We start from the raw sequence: 18,381 nt of genomic DNA, 5'->3' as shown, positions 1-18,381 counted from the left end.
ACTCTTGTGTCTGCCTTTCAGGGTCCACCAGGGCCATCTGGAGAGGCTGGTCCCCCGGGGCCTCCTGGCAAGCGGGTGGGTGCTCCACTCGACCGCTGGCCCCTCTCATAGCATCCACTCGCTGTATGATAGATGCGCTATGGAAACCACTTAGCCGTACAGATGAGTCTTGAGTCTAAAGGGAAGGGCAGTTGAGACAGGAACGTTGCCCGTAATACTGTGTAGATCAGAGATCTGCACCTTACCTAGCAGCTCCAAGAGAAGTTGTTGGTATTTGAGCTCAGGTGTATGAGATGGATGCTGGGAGTTTCTTTGCAAGACAGGAGCAACAGTGCAGAAGTCCGAAAGGGAACGTGGGGCAGGTGAGTGTTGTAGGCATGATGAGGCAAAAATGGCCGCACTGAGTAGGTTGTGTGCGTGGAGTAAAGGAAGGCCCATTGCTGAGACTTGCCATTCGAGGGGTCTCTACAAGGCTAGTGACCAAGGAAAAGAGGAGACCTAAGGGCAGATAGTGGGAGACCGTAATGGCTGATTGTGCAGATCGCGTGTCAACCATGCAGCAGCTGCGGAATATTTGGTGGCGGATAGAAATCGTTTGCGAGGTGTGAGTGCATGACTTTGGCCATGGTGACATCTTCATCTTGTTATTGACAACTCGTGTTACGTAGTAATTCCAATGCAATGACAGCTGTGGTAATTGGTTTTGTTTTAAGGGGCTACCAGGAGCAGTTGGATCCGAGGGAAAGCAAGGAGAGAAGGGCGCAAAGGTGGGTACATTTTCTTGGTTTCAATTACATCATTTTTTTATAATAATTCTTATCAATATATTCACCTGAAAAGATGGAACATCTCGTTTGCTATGGTGTCCTGGATGTCGATTCACACACGCATAGAAAACACATTCTGACACGTGTTCAAAGATGCATTTTACGTGGACATTTACATGAAAATAACCCTGGCAATGGATCAAAGAAGATGTTTGACATAACTCTGAAAATGGTGATCTGGTGTTGCCGCTGATGACAGCAATGATATGAACATCTCTCTGTGCCAGTAATGTTTGAGAGCCCGATGTTGAATTTGCTGCTCCTCTGTGTGTGTGTTAGGGGGAGGGTGGTGCGGAAGGCCCTCCAGGCAAGACAGGACCTATGGGGAATCAAGGCCCACCAGGAAAGGCCGGGCCTGAAGGACTGCGGGGAATACCAGGCCCAGCGGTAATAATATGTTTGTAATAATTACTTGCTTCAAATTCTAAGTATCCGTACCTGTTTGTATGCCCATTTCAAAGTGTTTGCCTATTTTCTGTACATATACTTTGCCAAAATAGTTAAGTGTGCATATTTCTGCAGGCTGCCAGTCTATGCAACTTGGGCCTGTTTAATCATCTTACAGTATAGTTTTGTCATTGTCATCAACCCTTTTATATCTTAATATTTAAAATATTGACATTTATATGTATGTATACGAATAGTATGCATAAAAAAAGCAATAACCGTTAAGTATATTCTTTTTTTGTCCAGTCTTGCTGGAAAGCATTGGGCTAGGATGCTCTTTCGTTGCTACCGAGTAACTCAATTAAATCCCAAGCGTAAGTGTTTAATGCTCATTGTTTATGTCTGGTATCTGTGTCTGTTGCATGTATTGTCAAATAAGATACAAATAATAATTCCACTGTTTCACATGCAATAGTAATATTAATTAAAATATGCTTATGGCCACATGTTCCTCGCATTACTTATGAAAGAAGTATAACAACTATACATATATAACGATGATGTAAATTGAAAGTGGTGGTTATTATTGGGGTGGTGGTGTGGCCCAGAGAAAGCACATTAGCCGCTTGTCGCAAAGGTTCGTGGTTCAACTCCAGCGGCTACCCTCATGCACACCGGGGTGTGCATCAGCCATAAAACACACGAACCACCTGCTTTAGAGTGGACGTTAACGATCCTATGACATATTTCGCAGAAGCAGGCCATTGAGTGCCAGCATCATAGTCCACATTTCCCAACGTTGAAAATAATAATACTCGCACATTAATACATAGCTTGCCATTGCTGCCCCCTACTGGCAGACTACAGAGCTTGGATTGATTGTCCCCCCTCTCGTTAGAAACCTCTCTGATGTTCTGATGTGTTTGATGTTGTGTGCGTCTATGTGTGTGCACAGGGAGATCAAGGATCCCCAGGTCCATCTGGGCAGAAGGGACCTCCAGGTCCTATGGTAAGTCACCTCTGGTCGTGGTGGTGGTGGTGTTTATGTGCTGAACAGGACATTATTTTTATCCATCCAGGTCATCTGCTTTATTGAGATAGATATTTTAAGAAATTGTATTTAGTCATGATAACGTTTTGGTGGGGTTATACGTTCCTAATATTGGACGCAAAAGTGTGTGAAGTGTATTCAGAGGTAAGAATGAGGCTGGGTGGTTAAAAATCAACGAGAAGTGCAAAGTATTCACTTTGACTGGATGCCGCGTGGGGAGCAGTCCCACACGAGCCTGGTGGAGAATTTTGCAGCCCTTGGGACAGATTACGTGAAGCGAACCTGAACCAGAGAGAGTGCAGAGAACTTTGACAGCAATTGTCCTCAATACAGAGGTGCAAGGTTTAATCGTAAAGGTTTGTCAGTTTGACGCGAAGGCTTTAACGAACAGTATTATTCATAATCAAGGTTTTTTTGGGTTAGATCGCGTAACTATAAATGTCGTTAACCCACCACCACCCGATGATGCTGGATGGAATTACCTGCAAATCGCCATGGTACTCAAATTGTGAATGCTGTGAGTTTACTCTCCAACACCCCCGTGGGCTGAAGTAGTAACTAATTGGCACGTTTTGTTTACATGACAAACCTTACTAATTGGCCTTGTTGGGTGGTGGCGGGTTAACGACACGTTTATATTTACATGATATATCTCAAAAAACCTTTAGTATGTTTACTCATAAAAAAAGACCAAACAGTGGCGGAGGGCTCAAATTAAAGAATCCATAGACGAAATCACTTTACTGATATCTATGGGTACCCTTTTTACACTATGAAGATGATGAAAAATTAAGGTTTTATGTTTTCTGGCAAAAATACAGCACCAAATAGACACAGCAATTACAAGGCATAAAGTCTGCATAAAGCACACGTGGCAAAACATGCAAAAAATATGTTCTGATAATGTATGCATTGTCCTTAAAACTGATAGTCCTACTACGGAGACAGCCTCCAGTGCCATAGAGCAAAGAACTGCAAAAAGTGAACCGTACAAGGACAATGCAAACGCCAAGCCATTAATAGCTTGGGTTAAGCAGATATATAATAACCCTTTTTGCATCCTTTGGTCTAACACTGGCGAGACAAATTGATAAAAGGGGCCGTCTCTGGTATGGGCCAATCACTTTTTGAAAGATAATGCATGCATCAGAGCAAATTTGCTTGTATGTTTTACCACAAGTATGTGCGGTTGATGAAGGCTTAATGCCTTGTAATAGGTGTTTGAACATCTTAATACCTGTGTAGTGGGTTCAAGGAGAGTGGAGACGGCTTGTAGAGGCAACACGTTTATTTACAATAACGGTAACAGCAACAGTCCCGAGCACAAAGGGGTAGCGGTCCCTTTACCTGCTACCTGGGGAGGTACGGCCTCCGGGCTAGCGTGCCCTATCACTGGGACCACGGGCTCTCTCTCTCCTCCGGCTATGGGTGACCTAGGGGAGGCTACACTGACCCGACCCAGCCAAGGTATGGGTCTCGACCACTGGCCCTCTCGGTCCCGGCCCTTACAAGGACGTCGGGCCCCGGCGGTTCCCAGGTTCTCACCACTGGCTCAATCAGTCCCGGCTCTTAGAAGGGGAGCGGGTCTGGGGGTTCCCAGGATCCTAGGCTAGCTGGTCTTCAGGCTTCGGTCTTCGGACTGGCCCCAGACTCGTCCAGAGGTCCGGCTTTATACACCTCCCCAGGTGTGTCCGCCCCTGGCCACGCAGGGGGATCCTAGAACACCCCACAGCCCCCCCCCCCCCCCCTGCTTTGGGGCAGGGGAATGTAACGACCCTCATGTCGGTCCAAGTTACTGCCCCTGGTGGGCCCTGTCTGCTACTGCAGGTAAGTACATGTAGCCCATTTACGGAGCTACACCTGTATTGCCAAAAAAGGTAAATTCTTTTCTTATTTTATCAACTCTAAATGACGCTTAGGATTTCCATCTACTTGGGAACTGAAGAAATTGATGCAGAGTTCACTGAAGAGGAATGGCAAGCAATGTAGAATTTAAATGACTGTTCAACAATAATTGAGCACGACCTAGAGTAATAATAATTAACATTTGTAGGGCACATCTCATTTTTACAAAAAGCAGGAAATAAGCAGAACCAGGGTACATGGCAGCCAGAACTAGGGGGTAAAAGACAATTTAATGAGGTGAGTTTTTAAGACAGACAAAAGTATAAAAACTGAATTCCTGACAGAAAATATGGAAGAAGAATTCACAAGGAGACGTTAAAAGAGAGAGAGGAGGGAGGGGGGGGGGTTTGTGGGACGAACCGAGATGGAAAGTTAGAAGATGATGGCAGTGGCTTGCATGTGAGGCAATGTACATGCAGTCATTGTCAGGGAATATTTACCTCGAACTGGAACAATGGTGCACACAAGTATGAAGCGATGATGATGATGCATAGACCATTCATCTTGACAAAGGCTGGGTTAAAAAAAAAAGTTAAACATGCAAATGAGTAAGCGTATATCGAAGCTTCTATCCAACAATTCATATGAATTCTTAAGGCTCACAGTATAAGCGTCAAATGAATGCTTTGCAAATGACAGCATATGCAAATGAGGCTAAGGGGGGGTGGGCAAACAAAGTGTATATACGAGAGAAACCATTTCCAACAACGACAGGAGCAGCAGCAGCAGCAAGTAAACGGATCGCAGAGACTTGAGTCGTGACCCCTGGCGGTTACACATTTACTCGACCGCTCCTGGGATTCACGAACAAGGCCCCCATAGTGTGAAGGTTACAGCCACTCCACACTGGGGCTTTCCATAGCCACAGGGTAGCAGTGAACATTGGTGACTGTGCTGCACCGACGGGTGCTATGAAGGCTGGCACGGCACACGAGGGGGTGGGTGGCCAGCACCACGCCTGACTGCCTTTGTGGTGATATTTACACACCACACCAGGTACGTCATTTGAGGATTAGTCGACCTAGGGGAGGCCCAGTACCGATTCAGATAATCGGCACTGGTGTTGGCCATGAGCGAGATTTAAACTCAGGTTGCTGCACGCGGTGTGTATGTCTGTTTCAGGGTCCACCGGGGCTGCCCGGACTAAAGGGGGATCTTGGAATTAAAGGAGAAAAGGTAAGAATTATATTCATATTGACATTTTTGTTTTCTTTTCCGAAGTTGGTGCCCCTTTGAGCTTCTTGAGACACCTAGGCATTTTCCACCACTGGACCCAACCATAACCAAGCCAGATGTGGCCTCAAAGAAGGATGACTTTCACCCAATTGTATCCATGCCTTTTGGCATAGATAAAGGGGAGCAACCTGCAGGAGGTAGCGATATCCACATTCAGATTAACATGGATAATGAGCTCGACCAAGGTCACCCCCACACCAGCACTCGCATCACCTGTACACATGAGCAGAAAATATGCCTCCTTGCCATGATTGTCTCTCCACATGATAAAAACATTTTTTTTTATGAATCCCATCAGCCACACAGTCTTCTGGGATTGACTCTTCAGCTGTACCTTATTGTTTTTATAGGGTAAAAGCCGCTTAACACTGTTTAAGAAATGGTATGTTAAAATGATCAAAATCAGAATCTTTATTTAGACTGGAGGAATCCGATGAACTATGCAGCTCACAGATGTCCAGTAGGGGCAGGTCAGCAATTTAGAATAACAAACAATACAAACAACGATAGGAGTGGAAAATAGAGAAAATGTAAGCAAGTCACTATAAATATGAATAAAGTTTATAAGTACTTTATATATATATTGTGAGTTAGATAGCAGGGGTGTGCAAGGGCTCTGGAATGAGTGACCGCGACGGAGGGTGCATAGGAATTACTAAAGGGGAGGGACGGAAAGAAGTGGAGGGGTGAGGGGAGGGTCGAGGAACAACATGGGCAGTCGATAACAGGTGAGGCTTTAAGAGAGGAATGGAAGGAATGCATGGAGGTGGACTGCTTAATGTACAGGGGGAGTTTATGTATTATATGCACTAAACGTTCTTTCATCTGACTGTCTTAATGAACGACATGCTCTTGTGTCACTACTCTCAGGGACACCCTGGGCTGATTGGGTTGATCGGACCTCCCGGAGAGCAGGGAGAGAAGGGAGACCGCGGCCTCCCCGGGACCCAAGGATCACCCGGCAACAAGGGCGACACGGTAATTGTGTAGAAGTTACTGAACACGCAGCCAATGTTATGGTTCTTAATACATTCTTGGGTTGGGTCACATAACGATCTGACCAAATCTATGTCATTAAGTACCCTCCACCACTCAACACATATTCAAGTCACTTGGTGTACAAGTATTTAACGCATCGATTAGTATTTTTTCAGCTTACCGGTGAGTTGAAGAACACTGCTCAGAACCAAATTCAATCATTGTTTTTTACGTTTAATTTCACATTATGTCACACATCAGCAGGTGAAAATTATATTTATTTATGATAGTGGCCAGAGATTGCATCCCATTGCATATTTTGTGATTTTCAGTAAATAATAATAATAGTACTGAAAAGAGTAAAAGTCGTAAAAAACAATCCGGGTGGCAAAATAAGAATCAAAGAGGAACAATAATGATTAGGAAAAACCTGACTGAGCCTGATCTCCATCAGTCGGCAGTTCCACACCCGGGGGGTAAGGGGGGGGCACAGTAAACGCCCGAACGTCCCGAGGACACAACCAAGATGGAGGTACGCATAGAAGGGCTCGGTGGGCAGAGCTTTAACGACATTGCGTGGGCATGAAATTGAACTGGTTCCTGACTATAAGGCGGAAACGAGCCCTCGTAAGGCCTTGTAAACGAGCAGCAAGATCTTAGATTACTCTTGAAGACAGACAGAGACCCATTTTAATGAAGCAAATCTGGCTTGGCAATCAAACCTGTGCATTTCATTCCTACCTCGTGGGTGGAATTACAGAATTGGTGCAGTGTAGATTTTTTTTTACACAGTTGTTGAGCGCAGGCCCAAATGCCCAAAATGGCAAGCGGCCACCGACAGACTGCACTTTAAAAGTTGTAATAGATGAAAGTTGGCACCTTTCTTGAATTGAAGAATGTTTTAGAAAAGAGATGATGAGAGTGAATTGCAAAGTGGAGTAGTGCTAGGAAAGAAGCAGAATGAGAAGTGAGGTGACGTGTAGTGTGGTGAGTGAATGGGTGAGTGGGTGAGTGTGTGATTGGGTGTCTAAGAGAGTGAGTGTGTTGTTGTGACCTGCAGTGTGGTGGATGAACACATTGTGGATAGGATGAAACATTCAGCCTGCCTATCTGAACAAGCACAAAGAGAATGGGAAAAGCATGCAGTAACTGGCTATCACCGGAAGCAATCGCTACGAAGCATATGCAGAGAATGCCAGAGCATCTTTGGAAGAAAACTGGATTCAAGACTGCCCGACTCTGTTACAAAGCCACCTGGAGATATCCCAACCGACTCATTATTGAGTCTCACAGATCGTTCTATGCTCTAGACGTCAATCAGTCGGCTGGCTATCCCTGTTCAAGTTCATTTATTAGGTATAGCTCTGTGAGCTATGCGGCTATTAAGTCGGGTGCAACCGCAACAAACAAAATATGTGATCTGTGACACATCCTGAAAGGTCTGCTGCACTCCAACCACCCATCAACTAGTCACCCCGGTCTATGCACAGTACTTGTGACGTTCTTCGCCAATAAAATAGTGACGATCAAGACGGCAGATTCTAACTGGAAGGCAATGCATTCTCCCGGTCTGCCATCTGATTTTGATCAACCTGGAACCAATGGAAAACTCGAGACCTTTGTACAAACGTCAGTGGCAGAGGTGTCGATGTGCATTGCACGGCTGCCAAATAAGACATCGCTGCTCCACTACAACTACACGCCGATTCTCAAATTATGCTCAGACGTGCTTGCTCCGCTGATTGTCCACCTGGCAAATAGTTTGTTCAGTGAGGGCTGTTTCCCAGACCGGTTCAAAATGGCGCAGGCAACACCCCTCCTGAAAAAGTTGACTTGAGCCATAGTGACCCTGCAATCTATCGGGGAAAGATTTCAAAGGTCATGGACCACGTTTGTTAGAAGCAGTTACTTCCCCACATCACTGCGATGCGCAGATTCAACCCATTGCATTCGGCATATCAGAAGTTCCACAGCACTGAGACGGCTCGACTAAGATCACTGATGACCTCTGCAAGATCATGGATGACCGGTGTGCCGCAGGGTTGGTTGACCTCGAACTCTCAGCTGTCTTCAACACCGTCGATCATGAGATACTCATCAGGCGACTGAGGTTAAAGTTCGGTGTATCGGGTATGGCACTGGGGTGGATTGAGTCATGGTCAGGGGCGGTTTCTTCATTAGGGCGATTGGGCGACGCACCACCAATGTCATTCAACCACAGAGTTTCGCGAGCCGTTACTGTGCCTCTGGATATAGTCCAATCAGCGTCATGCTACGTTCTGTGGAGTACCGCCTCTTTTTGGGCGATTTCCCTCTGGCTAAGAATCGCCCCGTGTGGTCCCATAGACTTACATTCAAAGATGTTTTTTTTCGAACGGCGGGCGCTGCAATGCATTCTCTATGGCTTCCGGGAGGGCTCGCACTAACGTGCTTACGTCATCATACGTAAGCACGTTTCATCCAACAATATTATTTGTCGCCACCTAGTGGAATCTTTAATAAAAGAAACTGAGTGGATTGTAATAATAGTGAGTATAGAAACAAACAAGATATATTGTAAGAGTCACTTTATTTTTCATTAATATTAAAGCAGTGAAGTTGCCTTTACATGCTTAAGCTGTTAATTTATCCATTGCATGGGTGGACCTTATCCTTATCAATCATCCAGACATTTGCCCCCCTGAGAGATTTTGCAGGAGCCGCCACTGGTCATGGTTGATCACAATTCGTCAAGCTAAGTGACGAACAGTCAGCACCAATGTCATCTCATCACATGACATCAAGTACCATCAATATACTGATGATACACAAGTGTACATTGCAGTAAACTGAAAGTTAGATGTGAAGAGCCTTGGTTAATCTTGAAGATTGTACATTAGTGGTGCACGTGTGGTTTGCATGAAACGAAATGCTGCTTAATCCAGAAAAATCGGAGGATCTGATAGTTGGCATTCAGTTTCTGGCGAAAACATTTGTGGGAGGATCAGGTGTGGCAGTCGCAGACTCCAGAATTCAGTTTTGGACTCATCTAAATAGCCTCAGTACCGTACCTAACCAGAATATATCGTTTGATCACCACGTGCTAAATATCGTCAGGTCCTGCAATTTTCATATCAGGGCTCTACGACACATTCGACCACGATTGAGTCGTGACATAGCCAACACAGTGGCGTGTAGCGAAGTATATCGACAAGGCTCGATTATTGCAACTCACTACTCTACGGGACATCTGGCAAAACATTAACAACCTGCAGCAAGTACAACATTCTTTGGCACGTGTCATGACAGGTACTACAAAATCCGACCATGTTGGGCCAGTGCTCGAACTAATATTTTATAAGGTCGCACTCCTTACACACAAAGCGCTTTCCACAATGAACTTGTCAATGAGCATAAACCATTCGCGAACTATGATCATCCTCGCAGCAGCGGATTTTGGCTGGCCATCTAGCAAAAACAGTCACTCCATCGCACGCTTTCAGATGCACTTCTGCTGCCGTCTGGAATGCTCTTCTGATATTAGGAAGCCACAGGAGCTATGCACATTTCTTTGGAACTGCTTTTTGTGTTTAGTTTGTTGTCCTTCCCCCACACCTCTGATTATCACGGTTGGCTACGTATGGTGCGAAAGCAGTTCAACCTACGTACATACATGCAACATAAGTGGAGGAATCACCGTGTGAAGTTCACGGGAACAGTGACCATGGTAGTCACAACAGAGGAGTGATGAGATTGCGACTGATCATCGGTGTGTGAGGGAATTAGTGAGTGCTGGATCATCAATCACCCTGACTGCTTTACATTGAATTTTATCCAGTGCAGTGAGGTAGGAAATGGGTGTTTCACCACACATGTGACAGCAGTATTCTAGCTAAAGCCAAATTTGTCCTTTGTGTCATAGACGTATTTGTTTGGAGTAATGGTTTTGGCCTAGCAAAGAAATGCAAGCTTCTTGACGATGCTGATGATGTGGGCTGCTTCTTTATTTCGCAGGGTATCAAAGGCCCCGGTGGCCCGCAGGGCCCTCCTGGGCCTCCTGGCCTCGCTGTGAGTATCCGTATCATCGAGAAAGGGGCCCGCACTTCATATTCTGCATGTGTTGTCACTCGGTGTATTCATTTTCACGACTATATGGGGTGTGATCTAATACTGTCCACGGTTCCGGCGACCAAGGGGAAGACTTAAGAGCAGAAGGTGGTGGATTCAAGAATTTCAGGGTCGATCTTGGAAGTCCCTCCTGTATGTACTGTGCAGCGGCTGCTGGATCTGATGGAGTGCAGACAGCATTTGGCGAGGGATGGTGACATCAATGGCTTTGGCCACGATGCCATCTTGATCTTTATCCAATGGTTCTGAAAGATATCAAACGCGTGCCCCAACTTACACATATTCAATTCTCCCTTTTAATGTCAATAGGGTCGTTTCTTGTTATGATTTATACACAAGGTTTAAATCCACTGCTGTGATTGTGTGTCTCAATGTACCGTAGATTAACCTTTCTTTAAACCGGTACTTTGTAATTACCATTCCTTCACCACTAGCTAGCGCTATACTCTAATGTGAACTCCACAGCACTCACAGCCATGAGTAAGTGCTCATTGGTACTAATTCGCACATGTCCATGTGATTACATGCACATTCTCGTGACTATGAAAAATACGCACTGATTGTTTTTTTGTCTTTTGCTATTTTTCAGGGACCCCAAGGCCCAAAAGGAAATAAAGGATCAACGGTGAAAAAATATTGTCAATCACACATCGCTCACACCGTGATCAGTGCTAAATAAAGTTGCGTTAAGAAGCCATCGCCAATCTCTATCATTTGATAAACACTGGCTCACTGTGGTATACATGTGCTTCAATGTTCTTCCTGGAATGAGACGAGAGGGGGGGGGTAGGAGATGGTGTGGAGTAGAGTGAGGTGAGGTGAGAGGGGAGTGTTGAGGGTGTGGACGGGAGTAGAGTGAGGTGAGAGGGGCGTGGTGAGTGTTTATCCGTGCTGCCTGCACTAGCTCTGCAGGGGCTGCCACTTGCATCATTTGAATGCGGTTCAGTCACGTATGTCAGTGCTAATAATCAAAATAGCCAGTGCACTTAACACATCGTTTGAACTGTTGCATGGGACCTAACATCACTGCTGCCGTGTCATTGATGTGAATGTCTGGGTGCAGGGTCCCGCCGGGACAAGAGGAGACATGGGCCCCACAGGATTGCCCGGACCCCCGGTATAGAAGCACAGCACACATCGACGTGCACACCCGTCCCTACAGTAATGAACAACAATGATTATCTCGAGATAATTGGGTGTCCGTGCCATTCTCATTGCCGTGTTTCACGGGCAGCTACAGGTTTGCCAATTGAGAAATGTCGTCGTACTTTTTCCAATTTGGCACATTGCGAAAATGAGGCCATTATCCTGTCTATGATTTTCATTGTGGTGACCCTTCTACGTGGAGGCCAGTCGAGTGAAGAATGGCTCGATTTAACTCGAGAGAGGATATCAGACTCCAGTCTAAATGTTAATCCGCCCAGGTGGCTTGGCGGTGGAGGGAGCGGCTCGCAAAGGGAACGTTCCAAGTTCTAATCTTGGTTGGGGGTTGCAGGGCTGTAAACGGGAGATGAGCACCAATGCCTGAATGCTGATTTGAGCAGACAGTCACTGGAACGTTGATGTGATGTGACAATGGAAGTGGACTACCAAAGACTCACGAAGGCCACGCGGTTATTGCCGCAGGGTCCTCCAGGCGAGGTGGTCCACCCACTCCCCATGCAGTCTGCCAAGAAGGCGCGGCGAGCTGTCCAGGAGCAAGACGAGGACCCCCAGAGCTACATGGATTACACCGACGGGATGGAGGAGATATTCGGTTCTCTCAACTCTCTGAAGGTGGGCGCATTGTGCGTTAACCGCGTATCCAAAGTGCACATTCAAAAACCTGCGCTGACTAGGACTGTAGGCCAGTTGTTTTTGGGGAAAGTTTGGAAAAAATGTTTTAAATACATTTAGAGCAGTTAATACCACTTTGCATTCTTAATCTTCTTTAAATCATCGTGATGTGACCGTGTCTCCTACGTTCAACGCACGGACTTTTGTAAGCCAGACAATGTGCGTACATTCAGGAATGGGAAGGAGGAGCCTCATCTGCTTATTCTGGGACGAATTGTTATTTTTGTTTCATGGTTTTTTGTCAAAAAGCATCCTTGTTTATTAACATCGAGCAGATCAGCAGCATTGGTTCAAGCAAGTCTGACTCTACCGATGAGACACTGAATGTCTCAACGGGTGCAGAGTTTACTTGCGTTTAACTAAATGCTGCTGAAATTATGCACTCCCAGAAGGCACTGTGGCTGAGGGGATGCGTACAAATATGTTTTTTTATGTGGAGTGTGGATATGGAAGGGGGGTGGGGGAGGCACCGAGTCTGCTTATTTCTATGGATAGCCATAGCACCACTGCCTCGGGTCCGGCCACACACTACCCTCACCCACTGAGTGCGGTTAACAGTGACACCTCCTTCCCGGGTTCACCCCCTCCCACTGCTCTCTCCTTCATCACCATCATCACCAGCCAGGGTAAATCCACTGTTGGATGAGCGCCTCGTCAAGCTGCCACCACCACCACCGCTCTCGATCCTTGCGATGCCACAATCCGTCCAGCGCCTTATGCACAAATTGATTCCATCGCTCCATCTACTAAGTGTCCATAGTCTCTCGGTACGCGTTCCATCCCTTGGTTGCCACTCCGTTATTATTCGCAACCGTCGGCCATTGTCCATTCTGGCCGTGACGTGGTCCTGCCCAAGCCTGCTCACTTTTATTAACAGTTTGGATGATGTGATAATTGGTTTTTACCCTTCTATCTGGCAACAAAACTGACTCCTTTTTTACAAGGAGTCATGTTTGCATAGACCACAATACCTGCAGCCATAATGCAAACAAAAAACATAACTCTGATAATATATGCACTGTCCTTGAAGTTGATTGGTCCACACCCAAGACAGCTTTCCTTAGAGCCTAGTCTCACATGGGTTGGACCAGATGACGCCAAGGAAGTTTGGATGATGTCAGTAACCTGCATGTGTTCTCTACTCCAGGTGTTCCTCTTTCTCTCTCTCAGCATAACTCCGAGTGTGCATCTCTTCCCAAGCTTCTTTACACACATTTTAGTTTTTTTTGTTCCCGATCTTCCGTTACGATTGTGTTTCTGAGCCGTATACCTTCAGAGGTATTTCTGCGGCCGTCTGGAATGCTCTTCCATCCGATATTAGGAAGCCACTGGAGCTCTGCACTTTTAAATCAAAACTATGAACTCACTTCTTTCAAACTGATTTTTGTGTTTAGTTTGTTGTCCTTCCCCCGTACCTCTGATTAAGAGGGTTGGTTATGTACGGTGCGAAAGAAGTTCAACATACAGTACATAGCTGTTAATACACACTGACAGAAGCCTCTTTAACCATGGAAAGGGGAGTTTCCCTCTGTGCGGATGTCTGCTTTTCGAGAATCTAACCAATCTACCTCATTGTCTTCATTCATTTCAGGTTGAAATTGAACAGATGAAGCAACCATCCGGAACACAGGAAAACCCCGCACGAACGTGCCGAGACCTGCTCATGTGCCACCCTGACATGCCCAACGGTGAGACTGCCCCAGCCACGTGTTCATCAGTGATGCAACTTCTGTGGTCCTAAATGATCCACTCAATTCACGAGTTACAGTAAGCGTAATGTTGAGGCGCAGACTATCTGCAAGTGAAGCATATTTTCAGAAACATACTTTTTTTCTCTTATTGTATAGTTGTCTAGATATTCTTACTTTAAATTTATATTCATTATTACAAGCCACAGTAAACTTAAAATGGCATATAACCATCAGGCAGTTCACCAGCATTGGTTCGAGGAGAGCCTGACTCGATAAGATATCGAATATTGAAACGGGTCCAGAGTTTTTGTTGCTGGCGAATTAAGAACGCAAATAAGGCTATGTGTCTGATGGGATGTGTAAATCATAAAATGGATATTTATTGATCTGGAGGGACAGATATGCGAAGTAGGTGAACTGTCTGCTTCTTTATTGTGTCACTCATTACAATCAGACTGGTCATGTGGTTATGTGCGTGCTTGTGTTTAGGAGAGTACTACATTGACCCTAACCAAGGCTGCTCACGCGATTCATTCAAGGTAAGCAATTTTATTATCAGGCAGACTCAACTCAGATCGTTGAGGAAATGCATCCTGGAAAGTGGCACGTCAAGCAAAAACAATTTCCCCAAAATAAATGTTCAACGTATTTGTTGCAAGATACGATGTACGCACACACACAGTAAGATGGCAGCACAAATAACTGAGGTGAGGGTACGCAATCGCCTACTCTATCATTCCGCACATATACCCAGAATTCCCTTGCCGCTCTCAAGCTTGTGCCACGAATGAATGAGACCGGCCCGTCAAGGGAACTAATGAACCTTGGCACTTGCCTCCATCAGTGGCCCTGAGTTCATTGAAGAAATTTCACATCCCTAGGGTAGGGGTCAGTCCCCTGACACTATACGACACAACTGCTCCACACCACACCACTAAACTGTCATTTGCTTAATTATATCTCTCTCATTCCTTCATTTACTCATTCCACTCATTAACTCACTCAATCGTGCCTCCCATTAATTCTCACACATTCTCTCATTCCTCCCTCACTCAAACCTCTCAATCCTTCCAAACAAAGCAGCAAACAGGGAGTGGGATTTTATGAATGTATATACGTTTTATTCATCAAAATATTATCACCTGGAAAATCCTTTTGAGATTTTGCTTACATGCCGATGCACCCATTACTATAGTTGTGCGAGACGTGCTCTGCGGGACGCGCAGCTATAGAACAACAATAGTTACTTGGTGCACACCGCTAGTTCACGTCAAATGCACCCTAACGCTGTAACAGTTGGAGGTGTTGTGCCACGGAAGCTTTAATTAAAGTGGAGACTCATGTCACATTCCGGTGTGCCCCAAAAATATTTTATGTTTAAAGTATAAGAAGAAGTAGTTTTGGCATGTGCTGTGTATGATGCACTTATTGTGTTGTGTTTTCCCTTCTATCAGGTGTTCTGTAATTTCACGGCTGGAGGGGAGACATGTATTCAACCAGATGTCAAGTCGGCAAGGGTAATAACATACACATGAGCGTGTTCTACATAAAATTAGACCACACCGTAGTTGAGGCAAATATCCCCCACACTTTCAGCCAGTCAATGACAACAATAAATCGAAATCTATTGGACGTTTCATGGGAGAGCGACTCCAAGGTGCCATACAACGTGCCCATTTATCACGTAATTCAAGCTGCGTTCAACCTTTAATGGTAGCGTTCTCAGGCTGGGACACGGGCAGAGCGTAAAGCTTGACTCGTCACGTGGGTTGTGGTCCCTGCGTTTGTCGCCATGGTAGATGGTGTGGCGACGGTTGCAATTCGAGAGAGAAACATTATAGTCCAGTCTTCAAAATAACGATTTATACTTGGGGCGTGGCTCCCTGCAGGAGCAGGAAGAGATGGGGATGAGCCCACACTTACTGTATTAGTTTCTCCCGGCGAGTAAGGGTAGAGCAATGGAAGAGATGGATGACGCAGGCCATGAAGTTGAGAATTTTTTAACATTGAGATTTGAGCTATGGCACGTAAACTTGACATGCTCCTTTGAATGGTATCCCAAGTACGTGTGGCGATGGTTTACATTTGGTTGTTTTTTGCTCCGATTTATATTTGCTTCATTGTTTGTACTTTGTTTTTCTGTTATTGTTTTTTTTGTCATTTTGCAAATGGGAATGTTCTGGTCTCCTGAGTTCTCACCTGGTTAACAAAAATCACCTTTAAACCTTTAGTGTTTCATTTTTAACAGAAACATACTTTAAAAAAATAAGTTAATTTAAAATATATCTTCACGAAGCTCAAGGAAACGTACAGAGTCCATGTGCACACTTGCTCACGAGCCAGCCTTGTACCCACTCAGACTTCCAAGTCAATGGGTCAATGCTGAAACATGTCTGGTGCTGCTAATCTTGTTTTGTGACCTTGAGGCAGAGGCCCCCGATGACCCTGTTTCTTTGACACGGATAGAATCGTCACTAAACAACCAACTGTTTATTCTCACACAATGGTGCTCATTTTGTCGACACTGGAATAATGTTGGATAAGTACCATCTTGTGAGAATTCTCTTCAGACGATGAGTCTCGTTTGCTTAACAATGATCGCTTCACTCAGATTTTACACGTGTGTACACATATTGCGCAAACACAAGGACGACTGCTGTTAAACTTTGGTCCTCTGGCTCTGTCCTCGCTCTGTAGGTAAAGATGTCGACCTGGGCAAAGGAGAAACCAGGAGGCTGGTACAGCAACTTCAAGGGAGGAAAAGAGGTGTGTTTTTGTGTGGTTCATGTATTGGAGGAACAGTGGTGCAGTGGTTAGCACACTGTGCTACTAATCCGGCAAACCCAAGTTTGATTCTCGCTCACGATCAATAATTTGCAAATATTTGACCCGATTCCGGTTCTCCCATATGTTGAATCAGTCTTGAATGAGTACCTGGGGCAGTGTGTAAACATCAGCACTGGGGAGACAAAAGTGGCCGGGCATGGTGTGCCTTGTTAGCCTTCAAAGGTGCTCATTAACAGCACTTGCCCCAACTGTCTGCTAAGGCTATGCGGGGGATCTTTGTCTTTGGTATTGATTCAAAGCAGTATAGTTGAGCCTGATTAGCCCTGATCAGTGTCGCATTTGTACATGGCAGTGATCTAAATCAGCGGCAGTGCATTTGCGGATGTGTATTAACCATAAAATACTAGGTGCCGTCTGCTTTATACTGGATGTGAAAGATCCGGTGACATAATTCGAATAATGCTGGTGTCCAATTTAACTTTTTTTCATTATATTGTAGGTTAGTGCATTGGGAAATACATAGCAATTGTTGCCCCCCTCCTGAAAATAGTTTCTATTTTTTCCTGGTTTAACAAGCATAATAAAACTATAACCATCTAGTATAGCAATCATTTATCCTCTTCCAGTTGGATGAGGTCCATAATGGTTGTTTTTTTGGGTGAGATCGTGTAAATATAAATGTGTTGATAAACCCGCCACCACCCGACACAGCCAATTAGCAACGTTTGTCACGTAAATAAAAGGTGCCAATTCGTTACTAGTTCAGCACACCGGTGTGTTGGAGAGTAAACCCACTACAACATTTACAATTCGAGTACTGTGACATTTCACTGGTAATTACAAGCAGCCTCAATATATACGTGATCTAACCCAAAAAATACCTCTCATGGATATTTGTCGCGAAAGCCTCCTACGTTTTAAGTTGTTCTGAGGTATTTGCTTTGATTTTTTTCTTTATAGTTTTCGTACGTCGACGCAGAAGGCTCTCCCCTCGGTGTGGTTCAGCTGAAGTTCCTCCGGTTGCTCAGCGCCCAGGCTCGCCAGTCACTCACGTATTTATGCCAGAGCTCTCTGAGCAGCATTCGTATGCGTGGAGCTGATGAGTCCGAGATTCTGAAATCGGGCGCCGCGACAGAAGACACGGCGGCTGGAGATGCTCACGGTGCGACTGGACCACCAGCCGCAGCAGACGTCGTGTTCGACAGTTGTACGGTGAGTTCACTTGTCCACTCGTGCACAAGATCTGCTTCTTCTGTGTGTCATATGTCACTTGACAACCAATTGCAAATATTAATTTGCTCTCTTGCTATCTCACAAGACTGCATTACTTAGAACTATTGCAATGTATACTTTAATTTTTTACAAATAATTGCGAAATACTCGTTTTAACCCCCCCCCCACCCCCATTATATCCCTACTGCTCTGGTTACTGTTCCCGTGAACTACACTTGGTGATTCCTCCACCCCTGTTGAGGACTCGTTCCACCAGATGCCGACTTATTTTGTCTCATCCCCACTGTGTTAAACCACTCGCCACACTGCAGGTCACCTCACTTCTCTTTCTGTTTCTTCCCGA

The 18,381-nt window shown here is 45.3% G+C and overlaps 1 protein-coding gene across 5 annotated transcripts in view; it reads left to right on the top strand.

Moving 5' to 3' along the window:
* Window positions 1-18,381, top strand: part of LOC144933216 (uncharacterized) — a 153,591-nt gene that overhangs the window by 130,220 nt on the left and 4,990 nt on the right. For all 5 annotated transcript variants that reach the window (XM_078857874.1, XM_078857877.1, XM_078857875.1 and 2 more), the window contains 15 exons: window positions 22-75; window positions 714-767; window positions 1,107-1,214; window positions 2,170-2,223; window positions 5,293-5,346; window positions 6,277-6,384; window positions 10,378-10,431; window positions 11,081-11,116; window positions 11,555-11,608; window positions 12,118-12,267; window positions 13,919-14,015; window positions 14,508-14,557; window positions 15,473-15,535; window positions 16,716-16,784; window positions 17,766-18,017. In XM_078857874.1, the coding sequence (XP_078714000.1) occupies window positions 22-75; window positions 714-767; window positions 1,107-1,214; window positions 2,170-2,223; window positions 5,293-5,346; window positions 6,277-6,384; window positions 10,378-10,431; window positions 11,081-11,116; window positions 11,555-11,608; window positions 12,118-12,267; window positions 13,919-14,015; window positions 14,508-14,557; window positions 15,473-15,535; window positions 16,716-16,784; window positions 17,766-18,017 (1,257 nt within the window). The remainder of the gene's footprint in view (window positions 1-21; window positions 76-713; window positions 768-1,106; window positions 1,215-2,169; window positions 2,224-5,292; window positions 5,347-6,276; window positions 6,385-10,377; window positions 10,432-11,080; window positions 11,117-11,554; window positions 11,609-12,117; window positions 12,268-13,918; window positions 14,016-14,507; window positions 14,558-15,472; window positions 15,536-16,715; window positions 16,785-17,765; window positions 18,018-18,381) is intronic.

Source organism: Lampetra fluviatilis, chromosome 6, assembly GCF_964198595.1.
Source record: "Lampetra fluviatilis chromosome 6, kcLamFluv1.1, whole genome shotgun sequence".
Lineage (NCBI taxonomy): Eukaryota > Metazoa > Chordata > Hyperoartia > Petromyzontiformes > Petromyzontidae > Lampetra > Lampetra fluviatilis.
Note: the sequence above shows the minus strand (reverse complement) of the source record. Positions and strands in the feature narration are given on the sequence as shown.